This window comes from Oryctolagus cuniculus, chromosome 17 (genome assembly GCF_964237555.1).
Source record: "Oryctolagus cuniculus chromosome 17, mOryCun1.1, whole genome shotgun sequence".
Taxonomy (NCBI): domain Eukaryota; kingdom Metazoa; phylum Chordata; class Mammalia; order Lagomorpha; family Leporidae; genus Oryctolagus; species Oryctolagus cuniculus.
Genome location: NC_091448.1, coordinates 38,421,857 through 38,441,821, shown reverse-complemented (window position 1 = coordinate 38,441,821; position 19,965 = coordinate 38,421,857). Strand labels below are relative to the sequence as shown.

The window sequence follows — 19,965 nt, the reverse complement described above, 5'->3', positions numbered from 1 at the left end:
AGCACCTGCACTGCACTGAGTGGCACAGACGGGTAGGTCTGGGCAGGAGGATTACAGGAATAGCTGAGTAGAAGCGGCCAGATTACCTGGAAGATACACCTGGACACTCAGAGAGTCTCCCCTCTGTGTGAAGCTCCTTGTACCTTCACATGGCTGCCTGGGGTTGGAAGAAGAAAGGGATTACAGACAGGTCAATTCTGAGAGAGACAGAGACAGAGACAGAGGGGCAGGGCGGACAGCGGTTGGAACTACAAAGCAAAGCTTGGTGGTTAAAAGGGAAGTGATGGCTGGTTTTTTAATAATGGGTTTTCCCAGCTTGACACAGAAACTAAGTTTCATTACCCTTGAGGCTTCTTTCACGATAGTGAGGGAGAGACAGAAACAGCTGGTTCTCCAGGGATGTTTTGGATGAGCACTTTGCTATCCTGCTTGAAGGGAGGCTTGGGGAAGCGGGGAAAGACCTACCGCAGGGCTGGGGGGCTACAAGGCGCAGGGTCTGCCAGAGGTCCCAACAAGACAGCAAGGTGACATGGCAGGCCTGATTCCCATGCATGCACTGGCCCTTTCTCGGGGAAATACCGGCTGAACTAGGCAGAAGCCTGCCCCAGGGCTCAACGCACGGAGCACCCCCTTCTTTCTGGCCCCAGTATAGGTGGCTCCAGCGCGAGTAGCAGATCCTGTATTTGAAAGAGTTGTCCTAGCTCCTCAGCCGGAATCCCTCTCTCTCCCTAACCTCACCCCAAACTCCGCCTAATAAGGTTGATAGGTGGGAGAGCAAGGACGACAGGTTCAGGAGATCCTTGGCCATTTTCTTGCTGATTCTGAATTTTCGATTCTGAATTTTTGAACTAAATGCCTCACTCCCTCCAACCCCAGCCCTGGCTCTTCTTGGTTCTGAGAACCCTAAGCTTCCAGCCAGATTTTACCTGGGAAACCGGGCCTCCTGCCTCCCTAGACAGGCAAGGGAACACTTTGGTCAGACCTAGGGGCTGCACAGGTGGTCTCATGCAGCCAACCCGGACCCCCTGCACTACAGGTGTCAGCAGTGTCGCCACTGCACAGATGAGAAGCAGAGGCTCGGACCGGGGAGGGCCTGCCTCTGTTCCAGGCGCTGTGGGTCCAAGAGCTGGGCTTCCCGTGTTCTTGCGCAGGCCAGGTCCCAGGCTGGCCTCTTTCCTCCTTCCTTTCCCCGGCTGCCCGGAGAGCAGCGACTGGAAGGCCTGGGTAGACAAGGCCTTCTTTCCTCGCGCGCCTTTGCCGTAGCCACTGCCGCAGTGACCTGGCTTCCGCAGCGCCCAAGCACCGCGGGGGTCTGGGAACCAGAAATGAGTGGGCCAAGCCAGTCGCGGACCGAGCTCCGCCTTCGCCGCTCCGGAGGAGTTCCCGCAGTCCTGGTTTTGCCTCCAAAGCCGTCCAGCTTGGATTCTCTTGGAATCGGAGAGCCTGGCGGGCCTGCTGCTGGGGGGGCTCTGCTTTACCAAGCTGCTCGCTCCGGCCGGCCTCCTCGCCCGGTGCCTGTGATCCCGGCCGCACTGCCGCAAACCCAAAGGCCAGGGCCGGTCGCCTGCTGGGCGGCGAGCAGTGGCAGGCAACGGGTCCCCTCCTAGACTCGCTTACCCGGCCTAGCGCCGCCCCAGGGTGTCGACATCGCCTCTACCCGCAGCGCCTCGGAGGGGCTCTCCTCTCTGCCACCTCCTTACCCGCTTCTTCCAAGCGCACCCCAGCTTTCTCCGGCTCTCACCTGGACCCCACGGAGCGCAGTTTCTTCTCTCCGGGCCCGCAGGGCGGCCGGTAGAAAAGCCCCCCGCGCCCAGACCAAGGGTAGAGCTCAAGCGCGCGTGGCCCGGCAAACACAGCCGGGGAGCGCGGGTCCCGGGCCCCCCGGCGTGCGCGCCGCGGGCCTGGGCGGCCCCGCGCCCGCCCCGCGCGCCTGTGGCGCACATCTGCCCCTCCAGCTCGGCTCGCCCTCTCTCTTGGTTTTCCCCCCACCCCACCACCATTTGCATCCAGCCGAGAGCCGGGCCCTTCCCACTCATTTGCATGTCTTATATGGCCTAATGGTGGCGATCATGGCAAGTTAGAAGTTTTCTGACTCCTCTCGGAGGAGACTCCGGGACCCCGGGGAGTAACAGGTGTCTGGAGGCTGAAGGGTGGAGGGGCCGCCGGACTCCGGGGTCACTCGTGAAACTCCCCTCCACCCTCCTCTGGCGCACCCGCCCACCCCCGCACCCCCTTCTTTCTGCGTCCTTGGAAAATGGTGTCCAAGCTCACGTCGCTACAGCAAGAACTCCTGAGCGCCCTACTGAGCTCCGGGGTCACCAAGGAAGTGCTGGTGCAGGCCCTGGAGGAGCTGCTGCCGTCCCCGAACTTCGGGGTGAAGCTGGAATCGCTGCCCCTGTCCCCCGGGAGCGGGCCAGAGCCCGACACCAAGCCGGTCTTCCACACGCTCACCAACGGCCACGCCAAGGGCCGCCTGTCCGGGGACGAGGGCTCGGAGGACGGCGACGACTATGACACCCCTCCCATCCTCAAGGAGCTGCAGGCGCTCAACACCGAGGAGGCGGCCGAGCAGCGGGCCGAGGTGGACCGGATGCTCAGGTAGGCGCCGAGCGAGGCGGAGAGGGCGCGCCCGAGCCTTGGGCTCCGGGCCCCTGCGCCCGCCACGCCAGGTCCCCGCCAGAGAAGACCCCGAGGGGCGCGCCGCCTCTGCTCCGACACCCCGACCCTTCGCGGTCCCGCAGCCAGGCCGCCCGGGGGTCCCGAGCCTTCCCCCTCTCGGCCCACGCCAGCGTCCTGTGCCCAAGGGCCTTCCCAGTGGGGCTCGGCCCGGGGCCCCTTGGCCAGGAGGTTTGCCCACGCGGCCGAAGGCGCGGGTGGGTGCGGCGAGACAGCTGAGGTTTCTCGGGAGCCCGCGTGCCCGCAAGCCTCCAGTCCCACGCATCTCTCCCGGCGCTGTCTCGGGTTCGGGAAGTGGCGGGGAGGCCTGGGGCGCGGCGACCCTCCGTCCTCCGCCGAGGGGCAGGCCGCAGCCGGAAGGGGGTCTGGGAAGCGAGGTCTCAGGTAGGCGCTCGAATCTGCAGGGCCGGTGGAGGGTCCCGGAGTCCCCTAAACCAGTCTAGATTTGCAAAGGGAGAATGTTTGTGTGTACTGTCGGGGTGGACCCGCGCGGGGCAAAAGGAGCCGCGAATGCATAAGCCAGCAGGTGTTGCCTGGGGCTGGTGCGAGTAAGCCCCGGGCTCGCAGCGGGATCCGGTCTGCGTCTGAGCCCAGGAGCGCGTTCTGAGCCGGGGCCCCTCTATTCCCGGGGCCGGATTCAGGCGGACTGACTATCGACGCCGGGCCGGGATCGCCTGCCGGTCGTCGCGGCCGGCCCCGCGTTGACAGCTGGTTACTAATTATCCAGGGAGCCGAGCGGTGCCCAGCGCCGCACGCTGCTCTCAGGCTTCTCTGCTGCGGGACCGAGCCCCCGGCTGGGCCTGCGACCCCGAAGCACGGCGGTCTCAGCTGCGGGGGGCCGGGACTGAAGTCGCGCCGGGGACTCCGGGCGGGCTGGGCCGCTGGCCGGCGGCGGCGGCTCGGGTGGGAGGTGACCTTGCATTTGAATTTGCGCTTCGGGACGGACCCGGCGCCTTGCCCGCCAGCCAGGACGACTGGGGGCACTTCTGGATTTTTTAAAAGGTATTTTTGCTATAATTCATAGATGAGAGGCTTCCCCGCGTGGCGGTAATTTCTCCCCGCCTGGGAGGCGCCCCTGCGGACGTCTGGGAAGCCCCCCACATACCCGGCCAGGTGCCGGACTGGACGCAGCCGAGAACTAACAAAACCGCAGCACGTGGAGTTGGGGTGTTATTAATTTATTTCTATAAATCATCAACAGAAAGATACACAAAGCACGGCGATTAGGCTGAAAAGAGAGGCGGGTTATTCATTGGTGCAGTCGTAAACACGGCTTAGCGGGGGACGGCACCCGAGACGCGGACGCGGGGCAGACCCGGGCTGCCCGAGAGCCGCGGCCCCGGCGGAGCTCCGGCGCGGCCGACGCCCCCAGGTCCGGCCCTGGCTCCCCGGCCTTGGCCTCTTTTCGTCCCCAAAGCGGGCTAGGGCGCGGGGCGCGGGAGCTGGAGACCGTCTCGCGGAGCTCGGGGGCTCGGGACAAACCCCGAGGCCTTTCCCCCGTGGCCGGGTCAGCCGCAGTCCCTCCCCGCCCCCCGGGGGTGTTCGGCTTTTATGAAACTAATTTTTCTAGGACTCCGGCTGGCGATCCCAGTCGCCGCACAGCAGGTCCCGAGCGCCGGGCACTCGCTCTGTTCCTCTAAGGCGGGAAGAAAGGTCGCGGTGCGGAGCGGCCGGATGCGCAGTTCGGCAGAGAAGGGCTAGGGAGGCGGGCTGGGGACTGCGCGCTGCGGGTCGCGCCCCGGCGGGAGGGCGCGCGTTGTGGGTTGGGGTGGGAGAGCGAGTCTGGAACTGCGACTGCGGCCTCGCGGGCCCAAGCCGGGGCTGCGGGGCCCCGCGCGCCGCCGACAGCGCCGGGATCCGGGGCGTTCGTGCCGCTGGGCCGCGAGGTCATTGTTCGCCCTCGGGCGGAGTCGACACCTGCGCTCGGGCTCCGTGGCCCAGCGCGCGGCCCGGGACGCGTGTCCTGGCAAGGGTTGAGAACCCCTGAAAGTGAGAGGGATTTTCCTGTCCAACGCCGTGGCCCGCTGTCCGGGCCCTTCTCCGGGAACGCAGGAGAATCCCGGGGCCGGGAAGCCAGAAAGGTGCACCTGCGCCATCTTACCCCCAACTCCGGCCTTTCCGTTCGGGCTTCAAGCCTTGGGCCGGGTTTAAAAGGTTTCTCTGGGCTTTTTCTTTACTTTTACAAACCTTCTTAGTTGTGGGGCGCGTTCGCTGTGTTCACAAAACCACTCACACTGCAGCACTGCAGCCGTTCGCTCGGTTTCTGGGCGCACAGGACGTGCACAGGTAACGACGTTTGAACAAAAGCGAAGTCTGCTCTAGCGATGTCGTGCGAACTTTAAGAACCGAGGGCTTCCTTCCGACTTTTGACGCGGTTGTTCCTTATCTGGGGAAAGTGTTTTTCCGCCTTAAAACTCTCTGTGGGAATACACGAGTATTCGCCAGAAATAAACTTTTAAAACGTCTCTGGCATTTACACGGACAGGCGAAAATGTTCGTGGCGTTCTTTTTCTTTGGCTCAAGGTGAATTCACGTTTGAAAGTGCAGCGAGTTTTCTTGTTGATCCTTGCTGCTTCCTCATACTAAATACTTCATATTTAGTAAGCACCTTCCTAAATACTTGAGAGATGTGATTACTGACTTAAATATAATTAAAACTCAAAAGTTTTCGTTTCCCAAGAGCAATTCCTTCAAAGTCGGGGACTTGCTAAAATAATCGCAACTACTCACGGGCTAACAAAATCTCTATTTGATTATTTTATTCATGAAACAAAAATAATTTTATCGGATGCCTGAAAGGAATCATTTAGAAATAAGTTGACTATTACATGACAACACTATAATCTGGATCTTGCTTTGACACCATTTTTTTTATTGTTTCACTGGAAACTAATTTTCGTGTCCTGCCAAACTGATATACACGTAAACATTCAGTAAAGGGATGTTGTGTACGTTAATGATAATAAATAAGTTAATAAGTTAATAAGTAGTATATGTGAATGGCTGTATTGCTTCTGTAATATTTTTGTGTTATGCATTCATAATTTCTTCTCTCTCACATTTAAGTCACTTTTTCAATAGGCAAGAAAAGGTACTGACAATGTTGAAAACATTTTAAATAAATAAAATTCAATGGCCCCAGTCCAAGATTTTGTTTTGCATACCTGTGCAAAACAAAATGAAAAGTCTAAGCATGATCTTAGCCTGGGCTTGAGATTTATGAGAAACATCACCTTCCAGCCACTCTTACCTTGCGGGGGGGGGGGGGGGCGATGTGAGAGTACAAGAAAGCCAGGCGTTGGAGACGGTTCATATCTCACTCCAGAACTGGAGTTACTCCTCCCCACCAGGCTGTGCTGGGGAGGCGGGGCTCAGGTAGCACCTTCTTCCCTCGGCGGCAGCGGTGGTGGTGGCAGAGATCCTGCAGTCCCAGGGAAGAACAGCCTCACCACTTCTGAGCACTCTTCGGAAATTCTGAGCACTGTGACGGGGAGCCCTCCGTGGTTCTCAGGAGGTGGACATGCACATTTCACCCCTCTCCTTGAAGGGACGGAGACACCCACTCAAAAGGAAAATAACGTGGGAGAGGCTGAGGGCAAAATCGAGTGAATTTGAAAACTGATACCAGCCCCTGTGGTTGCAGAATTGGTCAGCCCAGCCTCAGGCTCCTGTCGTCTGCACTGTCCAGGGGGCTGCTGGCCTTTTACCTCTCGCCCAGTCCTGGAAAAAGAAGGAAAGCAAGAGGAAGCAAGAGAGAGAGAGAAGAGAAGGAGGGAAGGAGGGAGGAGGGGGAGAGAGAGAGAAGAGAGAGGAGGGAGGGAGGGAGGGAGGGAGGGGGAGAGAGAGAGGAGAAGGAGAGAGGGAGGGAGAAAGAGAGAGAGAGAAGAGAAGGAGGGAAGGAGGGAAGGAGGGAGGGAGGGGGAGAGAGAGGGCAGTGAGCACTCTCTCATTCCCCAAAAGGGGAAAGTCATCTTCTTGCCCTGGAGATCTCGGGAGAAAAGGATGGAGAGTGGACGGGACTGGCCACCCCACCACCTGCCCTGCACCTCTCCTGTCTAGGTTGTGTTTTGGCCACACACCTGCCCCAAGGTTGTAGCTTGGACAGGTAGAGCAACAAGTGGCACAAAGACCATTTCTCCCAGCAGGGCATGCTCACACCCTAACCATCTGCTTCTCTGTGCAGTGAGGACCCTTGGAGGGCCGCCAAAATGATCAAGGGCTACATGCAGCAACACAACATCCCCCAGAGGGAGGTGGTGGACGTCACGGGCCTAAACCAGTCCCATCTCTCCCAGCATCTCAACAAGGGCACCCCAATGAAGACCCAGAAGCGCGCGGCCCTGTACACCTGGTACGTCAGAAAGCAGCGGGAGATCCTGCGACGTAAGTGATTCCCTCCTGCCTCTGCCTCAACCTGCAGTGCCCTGGGCCCGCGTGCCAACCCCCTTGGGCTGCCTCAGTTCCCAAGGCCTTAGTGAGCGCGGGCGGATGCAAGGAAGGTGGCAGGTGCCCTTGGCATGCAGCGGCTCGGCTGTGCCACCTCTTTCTCTCCCCCGATGCTGTGACAAGCCTTTGAGAGTCTGCACTGTCCCTGTCTCTCCTTCCCACACCCTCGCTTTGGAACCACTCAGGTGATGGAGTGGACCATGTCCCCCAGGGGACATCCCCTCTAGATCCCTAGCCACAGGTCAGAGTCTGGCATCGGAGAAGACACTGCATTGGCAGCCGGTTAATGGGGGTCATTCCATCACTTTCCTCCCTGCGGCAAAAAGCAGCCAAAAATAGAAGACATTTGTTCATGCGGGGAGAGGGGTCCAGGACCCAGCAGGCTGGGCAGGGGGCTGGGGGCTGAAGTCAGTTCACCAGACTTGGCAGAGTGTGGGGAGTGCCACTGGCGGCCCCAGTGAAGAGGCTGCCGCTGGCCAAGGCAAGGCACAAAGTGCCTTCGTTTTGAGCCCTGTCCCACCACTTCCTGTCACTCCCAACCCCATCCTGGAGTTTTCCTTTTGTCCCGAGAGTTCTTCCCCCGATACCGATACTGATACCGAGGTTTTGGTTTCGAAGTCTTGGGGGGGATTGGACTGTGTGGGAATGACAGAAGCGTGAGGGGCGTGATTGTAGGGAGGAATCCCCTGACCTATTTTGAGCCAGCCCTCTCCCCAGGGAAACTTGGGGTGTCTGCCTCCTCCCTGCCTGTGCTCCCCGGGCCGCCGACTGTCTCCGCCCTGTGTTTAGCTGCCGCCAGGGCGGAAGTTGGGTTTTGTTTTTTCCACTCCCACGGATGGGCGCTTTTTAAAAATCCCTCTTGTGTTCTGCCACATGCTTCGGGCTTAGTGTCTCGGGGTCCCGGGCTGGGAAGGCAGGGCTGGTGGAGTCCTCTGGTGGAGGCACTCAGTGGGCAGAGCAGAGGACGCTGAGCAGGGCCGTTTGCTCCCTCCCAGAGGAGGATTTTAAGGTGGGGCCGACCCCCATCGTGGTGACTGGCTCTTCAAGAATGTGTGTCCCTGACATGAAGCAACTCTCTGGTTCCTGGAAAACTTGAGAAAAGTTCTCAGGAGCGTGTCTCTGACGGCCGGAGAAGTCCTGCCACTGGCCAAACCCAAGCTCTGCGTTCAAGGAGGGGAGAGGGAGGCTGGAACCTTCTAGAAGAAAAACAAACACCCCAGCAAGTGTTTCCAGAAGCTTGAGAAAGGACATTTTACGAAAATTTAGGGCAATCTCTTCCAGGGATCTTTTTGGTTATATTGTTATTGTTATTGTTGTTTTAGAGTCACAAGAGACACAAAGCCTAAGGAACATTTCTCCCTTCTGTAAATATTGTACAAGCACCTGTTTGTGCCAGATACCGTGCTAGGCTGTGACTGCACAGGCCCTTTGCTCCAGGGACTTCCAGTCCAGTGAGGGAGTTGAAATTTGAGTAAATAACAGCAGCCACTCTCTAAAAAGTGTTATAAATATATACACAAGGTTCAGCAGAGGACATTAAATTGCTTGGAGACATCCCGGAGGGCTTTCCAGGGGAGGTGATACCTGTAAGCATGGGGTAAAAATTAGGAAGTGAGATAGATAAACGAGGGACATATATGAATGAGGTGAGTAGCAGGAGAAAGGGGGGAGAGATTTTAAAAGATTATAGGTGATGATGCATTTTCTTGAAAATCTGAAAATAAGGAGCGGTCATATCCATATATACGTCCATAGAGTCTGCTCCTCCAGGCTGGCTGCCAAGTCTGTGAAGAGGTGCTGAAGCCAGCTCCCCAAGTTAGATGGCACGGGCAGGAGAGCTTTTCTGTTCATCCGGGAGAAAGCGGAAATTGATGGTGACTCAGGGCACGGAGGAGTCCAGCTCTCCAGTTCCAAGAGCTGGGAGGCTAGGCCCTGAGGTCGATAGGACCGGCAGGCAGGTGGAGGCCTGCACTGGGCTCTGAACAGCGTTCAGGTTGCTCCCTCCTCCGAGGCAAGCAAGAGACAGAGGTGCCCCCCACCCTCCGGGGCAACTGTGAGCGGCCCCCAGGCCCACGGCCAGCATCGCTGCCGGGGTCGGGTTCCTAAGTGAGGAGTGGTGGGCGGGAGCCCAAAGCCCACAGGCTGGGTTGGCATCCTGGCCCCGGCCCCAAGTCACTTGACCCAAGTCCCCTCATCTGTGCAGTGGAGACGCAGTGCTCAGGTGGAGAGTGGGGATGGTGCATGGGGGCCTTGGCCTGGCGCGAGACGCGGGCCAGCTGCCCGCACTCCTGTTCACGTCAAGTGGAAGACCTTACGTTGACCCCAGCCCTTGGACCATCCATTCCAACTTCACAGGTGCCGCCGGGGCCCACCAGGAGGAGACACCAAGAACAGATTCCACACACACTGAGCAGGGCCTTGCTTTTCCTTTAGTTTTACGTATTTGAGAGGCAGTGAGGGAGAGAGAGACCGACAGAGCTCCGGTCTGCTGGTTCACTTCTCCAAATGCCTGCAACAGCTGAGGCTGGGCCAGGTTGAAGCCAGGAGCCAGGGCCAGGGCCCAGGAACTCAATCCAGGACTTCTGCCTGGGTAACAGGGACCCAAATACTCCAGGCAGCACCTGTTTCCCCCTAGGGTGTGCATTGGCAAGAAGTGGGCATTGGGAGCCGGAGTTAGGACTTGAACCCAGCATGTGAGCGTCCAGCCCTCGTCTTAACTACTGTGCCAAATGGCTGCCGGGGCAGGGACGCTCTCTGGTGGCCTTCAGGTGGCTGCACCCAGAGCTCTGTGGAGCTGACCAAGTAATCGCAGAGGTGTGAAGACTGGGGTCGGTCGGGGCGGAGGTGTTCTAACTAATTAGTGCCCTGCCACTTTCAGCCAGGCCCATTCCACAGGTGGGGAAGCTGAGGGACTGGGGGATTAAGGCACTGGCTGTGACCCCGCCTTATGCCCTGGGGCCTGTGACAGATACAGCCCAGGTCTCCAAAGGCATTGTTGTGTACCTCAGGTGTCCTGAGGACCACCCAAAGTGAGTGAGGCCCAAATCAAAGACCCCAGGGACAAGCTCAGTGAGCCACTGTGCGCAGACTTTCTGATCAGCAGCTGGCTGAGTGAAGCCCACCACCACCTGCCACTGGGACCCTAAGTCCAGGCTGATTAGGGGCTCATGGCTCCCTTGTGGTGGACCAAATAAATCCTTAGTAGGAAGTTCCCAGCTGCAGGAGAAATACAGACTGGACGGCCCCCGGGGTGGGTGTTGTAGAGGGGACTTTAACGTTAAGGCCTGGCCTGACTTTTGAACTTTGAGGATTTGGGACCCAGCTGTCCAAAGGACAATGCTGGCACATCTAGACTCACACTCCAGGGCTCCTTGGACACTCAGAGACCTGCGAGATGACTCCAAGAACCAAGGTCCAGGACTTGGGCCCGGAGCTGGGAAATGGATTCAAGTGGCCTTGCTCAGCAGAGTGCCTGACCTCTGCTTGTTCATCTGTAAAATGGATGAATCACCTGATGGGCCCTGCTCCTCACAGATGTGAGGAAGACGACACAGTTCTGTCTTCGGCAAAGTCAGTCTCACTCTCGGAGAAGCCGTATAGGCCTAGGTATCACCCTCGGGCCCAGCTGCAGTCTCTCTTCCATTTGTTCAACAAAAATTAAATATGTGTACTTAGATATTTATTTATATATTCAATAGGTAGAGCAAATGGGGCAGCGGGTTGGAGACAGAGAAAGAGAGATCTCCCATCTGCTGGTTCACTCTCCAAATGACCACAACAGTGAGGTCTAGACCAGCCTGAAGCCAGGAGCCAGGAACTCCGTCTGGGTCTCCCACATGGGTGTAGGGGCCCAAGCACTTGGACCATCCTCTGCTGCTTTGCCCAGGCACATTAGCAGGAAGCTAGATCAGAAGTGGAGTAGACAGGATTCAAACTGGTGCTCCGATGTAGGATGCCAGCATTGAAGGGGGTGGCTTAACCACAGCGTGGGCCCCACAAAAACATGTTGAGGGTCAGGAGAGGCCTGGGCTTTGGGAAGCAGACAGACAGGGAGCACCATTCCATTTGCATTGCTCATTCAACGCCTTCCCCAGGAACGTCCCGTGTTTGCTGACTTCTGCACCTGCCCATTTTCAGATTGGTGGGTGGATCTGTCAGACTTTTCCCTCTCTGGCTGGCTGTCTCAGAAACTGACCCCTGGACACATACACACATACACACCAAAGCCTTTAAATCACTTTAAATCTAAAGAGCGTCTTCTCTTTCCACTGCAAAGCTCTGCTCGTGTTTATTTTAGTCTTATTCCAAGACTTCTGTGTTCCATGTTGTTCTAAGAACTTTATGTTATAATACATGGATATGGCAGATACAGGACGAGAGAAGGGTGGAGTGAGCTCTTTAAAGTGTCTGAATATTTTGTCTAAGTGTAAACTGGGCCTCTGAGCAGTCTCCCCCTAGGTTAAGCACTTGGTTAAGCACCTCCCTTTGACAACAAAATACAAGGGCATGGGATCCAGAGTGTTGCTTCATGTCCAAGGGCCATGAGCCGAAAGCAAAGACAATAATTCTTCCCAAAGCACTGGTTGGCCGTGGTGGAGCTCCTTGAAGGGAGAAGAAGGGTGACTTTGCTGGAACACCCGAGGGGGCGCAGAGGCCCCCTCTGTAGCCCCACGCGGGGCAAAGGCAGGCGGCAAAGCTCAGGGGAGAGGAGTACAGGTGTCTTTGTCTGTCTGTCTGTCTGTCTGTGTGCCGAGGGAAGGCTACAGACCCTATCAAATCTACTCCTTTCTCTTTTCAGAGTTCAACCAGACAGTGCAGAGTTCTGGAAATCTCACAGACAAAAGCAGTCAGGATCAGCTGCTGTTTCTCTTTCCAGAGTTCAGTCAGCAGAGCCAGGGCCCCGGGCAGTCCGATGACGCCTGCTCCGAGCCCACCAATAAGAAGATGCGTCGCAATCGCTTCAAGTGGGGGCCCGCGTCCCAGCAAATCTTGTACCAGGCCTACGACCGGCAAAAGAACCCCAGCAAGGAGGAGAGGGAGGCCCTAGTGGAGGAGTGCAACAGGTAACACCGAGAGCCCAGGGGCAGGCGGGAGCGCCTGCGAGGGCTGGCCACGCCCTCAGCCCAGGGCCGTGGAGACACTGGTTTTCCAGATAAGTGCGGGCAAATCAGAGTGTCCCCAAGTGTGTCCCACAGAGCCCCCAATTTCAAGATGTGAATAAGCATAGTTGAGCAGCGTCGTGTGGCTCCTTCCTCGGAGGGGTCCCCGCGAGAGATGACTGGTCATGGTCAGTCCGGGCGAAGCCCTGTAGTGCAGAGCCCTCCTGCGCCATGCTGGCCTGGCTGTCGCCCATGGACGTTTCCTCCTGTGGAATGCTGACTCACGCCCCAGCATGTAAAAGATGACGCAGCAAAGGGCAATTCGTGTGTTCGCCCTCCACACAGGCCAGAGCAAAACCACTCCTCTAGCCACAGACTCTGGCTCTGCCTTCACTCACTGTGATACATACCCCCACTGGCCCAGAAGGAAACTTGACAGAGACCGGGAATTGGTGGGATCTGTTCCGTCCACTCTGCCATAGTGACTCAGAAGAGCACTTTAAAGTATCTATCTATTTATTTGAAAGGCAGAGTGATAAGGGGGAGAGAGAGAGAGAAAGAAACAGAGACATCTTCCATCTGCTGGTTCAGTCCCCCCAAATGCCAGCAACAGCCAGGCTAAAGCTGGGAGCCCAGAATTCCATCCAGGTCTCCCACTTGGGTGGCAGAGACCCAAGTACCTGGGCCATCTTCTGCTGTTTTCCCAGGCGCATTAGCAGGGAGCTGGATCGGAAGCAGAGCAGCTAGCGCTTGACTCGGTGCTCTGATACAGGATACCAGTGTCACAGGCAGCAGCTTCATGCCCTGGGCCTCAACACCTCAACATTGACACCTGTGTGTAACTTACAAAGCAACAAAGCAGTTGGAGATCTGTGGGGTGTCTTCTTGCCCAGTCCTCCCTGACTCCAGTATTGGCTTTCTACAAACTCTGCCCTTGGTTGCTGACCATGGCCTCTGGCCCTTTCTCCAGCTCTGAGCAAGGTCAGCTTTGGCTGTGGACAGATGTGGCCAGGAAGTGGGGAGGCAGAGTAATTGGCCCGCACAGGGCGCAGCACACTCAGGCTGTACTCTGGCCCCTGCTGACGCGGAGCCCCAGGTGGGGTCTGGCAGCATCTCTCGTACCTGGATTGGGTTTTGGCAGCCGTGATGAATAGAGGCGCAGCTGTGTGTGGCCGCCATCCTACCCAGCCTGCTTTTCGCAGGGGCTTCTGGGTGTGAATAAGGACTCCGGCTGCCTCAGCACCTTTTCTGGTGTCCGGGTGTCCTTGGGCCCAGAGATGCCCTCCGAGTTCCTTGAAGGGACTCGGCCAAGCTGGCAAAGGACCCTGCCTTTAGAGTAGGGGGGAAGAAAGGCAAAACAGGAGGTGTTGGGGGCACAAGCAGGGCCTTGCCGCTGAGCTGCCCGCCCGCCCATGCCTGCTCTCTCCTCCAAGGCCTGGGCCGCTGACTTCCAGGGTGGCCCAGCTTGCTCTGTGCGGGGTTCAGGCCCCTGGCTGACCACCCTCACCCCATGATGGCACAGGTTGGCATTTGCTCAGGATGGCCTTCCTCCCCACTCCCCGCTCAGTCCTGGGCCTCCGCGTGCTCCTAAGGCCTTTGGGTTGGCTTGAGGATGGCGACGTGGAGGGTAGGGCCGAGCCCCCGGCAGCAGAGCGGCCACCCTCACCCAGCCTCTCCCCTCCCTCCGTTCCAGGGCCGAGTGCTTGCAGCGAGGCGTGTCCCCGTCCAAGGCCCACGGCCTGGGCTCCAACTTGGTCACAGAGGTTCGTGTCTACAACTGGTTTGCAAACCGCAGGAAGGAGGAGGCCTTCCGGCAAAAACTGGCCATGGACGCCTATAGTTCCAACCAGACGCACAGCCTGAACCCCCTGCTGGCTCACAGCTCCCCCCACCACCAGCCCAGTGCCTCTCCTCCAAACAAGCTGTCAGGTAAGCGGGGTCCCGCAGCCTCATGCCCCTGCCTCTCCCATGTGGCTCATCTGGCTCAAGACTTTTTCAGAGGAGCAAACTCTTGGGGCTGGTGCGAGGGCTGGTCCCCTCCCAAGGCCAGAATATTCTCTTGAAAACAGTGTGTGGCTCTGGTGATCCCCTGCAACTCTTTATTCAGGCATCACAGTGTGAGGGATGATGCCACCTCCAGGGAGCCCTTCATCCCCTTTCTTCTACCTGGGTGGCTGCTGGCTCAGCAGATCAGGCCAGCCATGGGATTATCCACTGAGCAGGCTGCCTTGTTGGTAGGCTGGGTCTACACTGCAGACAGGCGTCACCAGTCACTCTGGCCGTCTCCTAGCCCCAGCTGCTCTATCTGGCTCCAGCAAGGGAGGCCCAGGAGCCTTTCGGAAAGGGCCAGTCTCCCGGCAACCTCTACGGTTGGCACCTCTGCTCCATCAGGGCTGGGTAGGGTCTGTCACCTGCAGTGTTTGCAGTGAGGAGTTGGCCAGAACTGACCCGGTCCCTGCTGCATGCCAGGTGCTGGCTGGGCGAGCCCACCTCTGCTGGGGGGACTTGGGTTGGTTGGGATGGAATCGTCTGTGCTCGCTGTGGGACACCAGCCCTTTGGCTGAGCGTCGTGGTGGGCACAGGCTGGGGTTGAGCACGTCTCCTCCTGGGGCTGCCTAGAGCTTGTGTGCTTGCTGAGGTCTCCTGCACACCCAGCTGGTCAAGCCTGGAGCAGTATCCTGCCCACTCTGTGGAAGTGCTTGGAAGAGGGAAACCAGGAATGGTTTCTAACTCTGGGGCGATTCTGCAACCTGTTCCTCCCCTCACTGGCCACTCGCCCCTTTGGATGGATAGGGCCAGAGAGCTGGCAGCTGACCCACGTGTTAGGGTGACCGTGCCCCCGGGACAGGCTCAGAGCCCCAAGCTGGCAGGCAGTATGCAGTGTTTGTTCCATGCATTGTCACTTGGGGGGTATCTGAGAGCAGGATCATGTCTAGCAAGGAGCTGGGTGAGCAGTCGCTCTGGGTCCCACTCCCAGGGAAAGCAAGGGCTCAGACGCCCAGGGAGAAAGTGACAGAGAAGCCCCCAGGCAAATACTGACCTGACTGCAGTCACTGAGTCACTTAGCTCCTCTGGAAACTCAGAGCAGGCAGGAGCAGGCGTGTGGCGGGCCAGCCGTGTGCCTGCCACAGAGCTGAATCTGGGAGCTGCGGGGGGCGTGGCTGGGGCAAGAGGCATTATTGAGAAGACAATGGCCATTGTGCTGGGACCTGTGATCTCCACTCCAAAGCCAGGGAGCCTGCAAGCCAAACAAAGGCCCAGCAGCTTTCTGACAAGCTGGGGTTGTGCAGAGGTCACCTCGGGGTCGCTAGCTAAGGGGACCACTGAGGGCTGGGGCAGCAGGGCGGCCGAGCAGGTACTGGAAACCGGGCAGGGTGGGCGGGAGGCACAGCCCAGTGATGGCAGCCTGAGCACCGTCTGTCCCAGCTGGAAGAGGGTTTGCTGGGATGCCCCAGAGGTGTGCGCCTTGTAACAAGTCACAGAAAGTCAGCGCTCGCCAGGACTTCCCAGAAGCTGGGTCCCAGAGGGAGGCAGTGATTAGCCAGAGTTACGCAGTGCAGTGGTAGCAAAACAAAGCCGCAAACTTGGGTCTGCTGATTCCCACTGCGTGCCTCCCAGGCCCGGGCAGCGTGCTGTAACCGGAGCTGAGGCTGCCACCCTGCAGGCCTCAGAACCAGTGGGGCATCCGGGTTATCGTTCAGGACTGCGTGGATCTTTCCAGGGAGGGAGATGCCCTGCGCTATTCCTGCAACAATTATGGGACACTGTATACTTCCAGTGGCTGCCCTCGTCTTCGCCCACGCACTGGATTCTCTAGGTATAGTTTAGAATCTTGGCTTTAAACAGCCAGCTTATCAATGTGCTGAGTTCTCAAAACCTCCCTGTAGAATGCAGACACGGTACCTGCCTCCCGGGGTCTGTGTGAGGATTCAACATGGGAGTGGATAGATGTCACCTTGCCCAGTAAGCTGTGTTTTCATCATGCCTACTACAGTCATCACAGAGCGCTGGATGTTGGCAGCGGGAAGAAGGGCAGGCTGCGGAGATCTGCTTGCTTAATTCCACACACCGGGCCAGGGCGTTATTCCTAGGAGCTGTCCTGGTCCTGGGATAGAGGCAGAGGCAGCCAGTGCACCTGTGCCTGGGCTTGGAGGCTCATGTCCCCGCCTCAGGCTGCCTGGAGCTGCGTTGGCATTCCTAGGCTGGAGCCTGGTGCTCAGGGTGGGCTTTGGTCCGCAGAGCCTCACGGTACCCATGACCAAGGTCCAGTCTGTAAAAGCCCAGACATAACCAAATGCAAGATGCAAAAGGAGTTTGAGTCACTAAGGAGAAACCAACATCCAGAGCCAGCCGATCTCGGGCTGAGCTGGAGCAAGGGGGCAGATGAGACCCCTCTGCCCTTCCCCGGGCACCAGCAGCTGGGAGACGAGTGTTTCCCAGAGCCCCTTCCTGCAGGGGCACAGTGTCTGCTCTCCCCTTGCCTCCCAGCCACGCTCAGCGCCGAGTGGCCCACTCGCCCACGATGACCACGGTGTGACCCTGGTCCTGGAATGTCCGGCCCAGTAGGGGTGGCAGGAGGAGCCCTGTGCCGCTGTCAGCAGCTGATTGGTTACAAGGTGCTCCACAAGCACACTGTCAGCAGAATCAGCTGCCCTACAATCACACACCAGCATGCAGCCCGCCGTTGTCATGGCTTTGTCCCCCTTATGCATGCCTAATTGACAATTAAGTTGGGGCTTTGAACCAGCCTGGCTCTGGCTGATGGGCCTTCATCTTTCCAGGGAGTGTCACAGGGGCACCCTTTGTTTGCTCTTCTCGGGGGCCTGGAGTCGCTGGAGCAGGCTGCAGGCGGCCATTTATCTTCGGCCTGGACGGCCTTTATCTGCACTCCACCCCATCCCAGCTTGCGCCAGCAGGAGCTGTCCCTGGTTATAGGCCCCGTGACAGCCGGTTCTGAGGCCATTGAGCAGGCCCCGAGTGATGGCCTCTACCTCCATTCTGGAGCTGAATCAAGAGAAAGGCCCCTAGAAGGTCAGAGGGCAGGGCTACAGTAAGACAAGGGACTGGCCCGAGACTGGTGTGCGTATTGATTGGCCCAAGGAGAGGAGGAGGAAGTTGGCACGGGACGGAAGCTGGGCTCACCTCTCGGCCCCAGCCGCAGTATCTGCTGCGTGATCAGTGGTGGCCTTGCTCGCTGCACCCTTCGCTCCAGTCAGGCGAACTCGCCCGGCCACTGCCTCGGGAGGCAGGGGAGGGGCACGCAGTCTTCCCCAGCCTGCCCTCAGCCGTGGCCGTGCAGCCCCTGCTCCCTGTGGCAATCCCTTTGGAGAAGGAAGTGGGGACACCTGCCCCTGGGCAGAGGAGGGCACGGAGAAGAGAAGCTGCCTGCCCAGGATAACACCCAGGCCTCCTGTGCCACAGGAGGAGGCTTTTGTGTCTGTGGCCGCTGCTCCTCCCTCTGTAAGCCCAGTGGATCTGACTTCCCTGACAGTAGATGAGAGCTGCAGAAACGGAGGATCCTCCTGCCTCCCTGGCTGCCCCTCCCAGCCCCTCCCACGCTGTTGGCATGAATCTAACCCCTGGCCCTGGATGAAGTGGACTCCAGGACACTGTGCCTGGGTCGCTCCCACTGTTGTCCCTGACACCGCAATCTGCAGGACTGAGGAAGGCCCCGCCGTCCCCAGTGGCAGTGGTGAGGCTGTGCATCAATGTGAAGAATCGGGACAGGGAGTACTGACAGAGCACTTCCTGAGCCCGGGGCATCACTTACTGAACCTGCACAACCAGCTCCTAGGGTGGGACCTCTGTGTATGCTGAAGTCCTTTGCCCTAGTTCAGACAGAGCTTGGAGCTGGCGTGCCCTGTGCCTCTCTGCTCCATGCAGATGCTGAGAGCAGTCGGGCAGCCAGGGGCTGCTTTACTGCTTCCTCCCCAGTGTTGCCCCTGGCCAAGGTGCATTCTGTGGGATAAGATGGAAGCCCCTCCCCCAGGACCCCTTCCCCATCCCAGTGGGGATTTGAACTGCCCTTGCATTGGGCCCTGTCTGGGGCACTAAATGCCTGTTAACAACTTAATGAGTCGGGGCAGGCACCTTAGCTTGCCTCTGTGAGCTCCGCCCCTCCCTGGGCAGCAGACAGAGGGAGGGGTTTATGAGGGCAGTTGTACAAATATTCAGATCCCCATTGTCCCCTAGGAGCTGCTGTGGCTTCCTTGGGGCAGGCGGCTGGATTGTCCTCCTAGGGACTTTATCTGCCTGCCCTCTATCTCTTGGATATGAAGGTAATTTTATCTGTGGGCACCACCCCATGGGCTCCCACGAGATTGGGGAAGACAATCAGGATATTAATGCCATTCAGAGGCCAGGCCCTCAAAGCATTCCACTGATAGGAGACCCACCTTGGTCTCCATACAAAGAAACCTGGCTGGGGCTGGGGGTGCTCAGAGCTCCTCACACAAAGGGGCCGGGAGATAGCTGGGTCCTATCATCCAAGGTAGCCCTGCTGGCTAATCCCCTTGAAGGGTGCTTAGAGATTTGAAGACTCCTTACTGCCTCCAGGAGGAAGGAAGCCGCCTGCCGCTGGTGGGAGAAGTGCTCTTGGAATCTGTTTGCTAAAGTTTGATGGGAAGCCTCAGTGCCAGAGGTACAGAAAGAGGCAGAGATCCCTACAAAGACCTTGAGGCTACCTGCATAAGTGGAGGCGCAGGGTCTGGCCTTACCTCTCTGCCTGCTTGGCAAGGGAAATAAAAACACAAATGAGGGAGAGGGGCAGAATAGGCACACACACACACACACAAGCACACACACACACACAGAGGGTGTGCCACACGTGTGTGGAAAATGGAATTAAAAAATCAGTTTATTTTGGTGCCCTCAAATTTTGAAATCCATACAAGGGATCTTCCAAAGGTGAGTGGAAAGGCCAGTGTTGTGGTGCAGCAGGTTAAGCGACTTGCAACGCTGGCATCCCATATTGGAGCGCTGGCTCGAGTCCCAGCTACTGGGCTTCTAATACAGCTTTCTACTCACGTACCAGGGAAGGCAGTGGAGGATGCCTCAAGTACTTGGGCCCCTGCCACCCATGTGGGAGACCAGGATGGAGTTCCTGGTTTCTGGCTTCAGCTTGGCCCAGCCCTGGCTGTCGTATGAATTAGTAGAAGGAAGATTCATATCTCTCTCTCTCTCTCACTGTCTTTCAAATACATTTTGTTAAGAAAGTGAATGGGGGGCTGGCATTGTGGCATAGTGAGCAAAGCCATCATCTGTGGTGCCAGCATCTCATCTGGACACTGGTTCAAGTCCCTGCTACTCCACTTCTGATCCAGCTCCCTGCTAATGCACCTGGGAAAGCACCAAAGGATGCCCCAACAGCTTAGTCCCCTGCACCCAGGTAGGAGACCTGGAGGAAGCTCTTGGTTCCTGGCTTCAGCCTGGTCCAGCCCCAGCCATTGTAGCTATTTGGGGAGTGAAATAGTGGATAGGAGCTCACTCGCTCACCCCTATCCCCCATAATTCTGCCTTTTGAACGAAAATAAAAATATTTTTAAAAAACAAATAATGCAATAGAGAAAAGGAAAATACAAATGTAAGCAAAATCTTAAAAAAAAGAAAGTGAGTAGAAAGTATCTTTGTTCATCACATATTGTGAAAAAAACAATGCCTGAATTTCAAATAATTTTTGCAGCAGGATTTATCTTCTCATTCCATTTTGCCATGAACCTTATGAAGTACTCTTTGTATGTGTAAC

The 19,965-nt window shown here is 57.7% G+C and overlaps 1 protein-coding gene across 6 annotated transcripts in view; it reads left to right on the top strand.

Annotated features, from left to right (window-relative positions):
* The first annotated feature begins 2,040 nt into the window (after positions 1-2,040).
* HNF1B (HNF1 homeobox B) overlaps positions 2,041-19,965 on the top strand; it is a 54,057-nt gene continuing 36,132 nt past the window's right edge. For 2 of the 6 annotated variants that reach the window (XM_008271145.4, XM_008271144.4), the window contains exons 1-4: positions 2,045-2,598; positions 6,860-7,059; positions 11,999-12,185; positions 13,915-14,150. In XM_008271145.4, coding sequence (XP_008269367.2) covers positions 2,255-2,598; positions 6,860-7,059; positions 11,999-12,185; positions 13,915-14,150 — 967 coding nt within the window. In that variant the 5' untranslated portion in view covers positions 2,045-2,254. Of the gene's footprint in view, positions 2,599-6,859; positions 7,060-11,920; positions 12,186-13,914; positions 14,151-19,965 lie in introns of all 6 variants that reach the window. The other 4 variants (XM_008271143.4, XM_008271142.4, XM_051825477.2 and 1 more) reach the window with 3 other exon arrangements.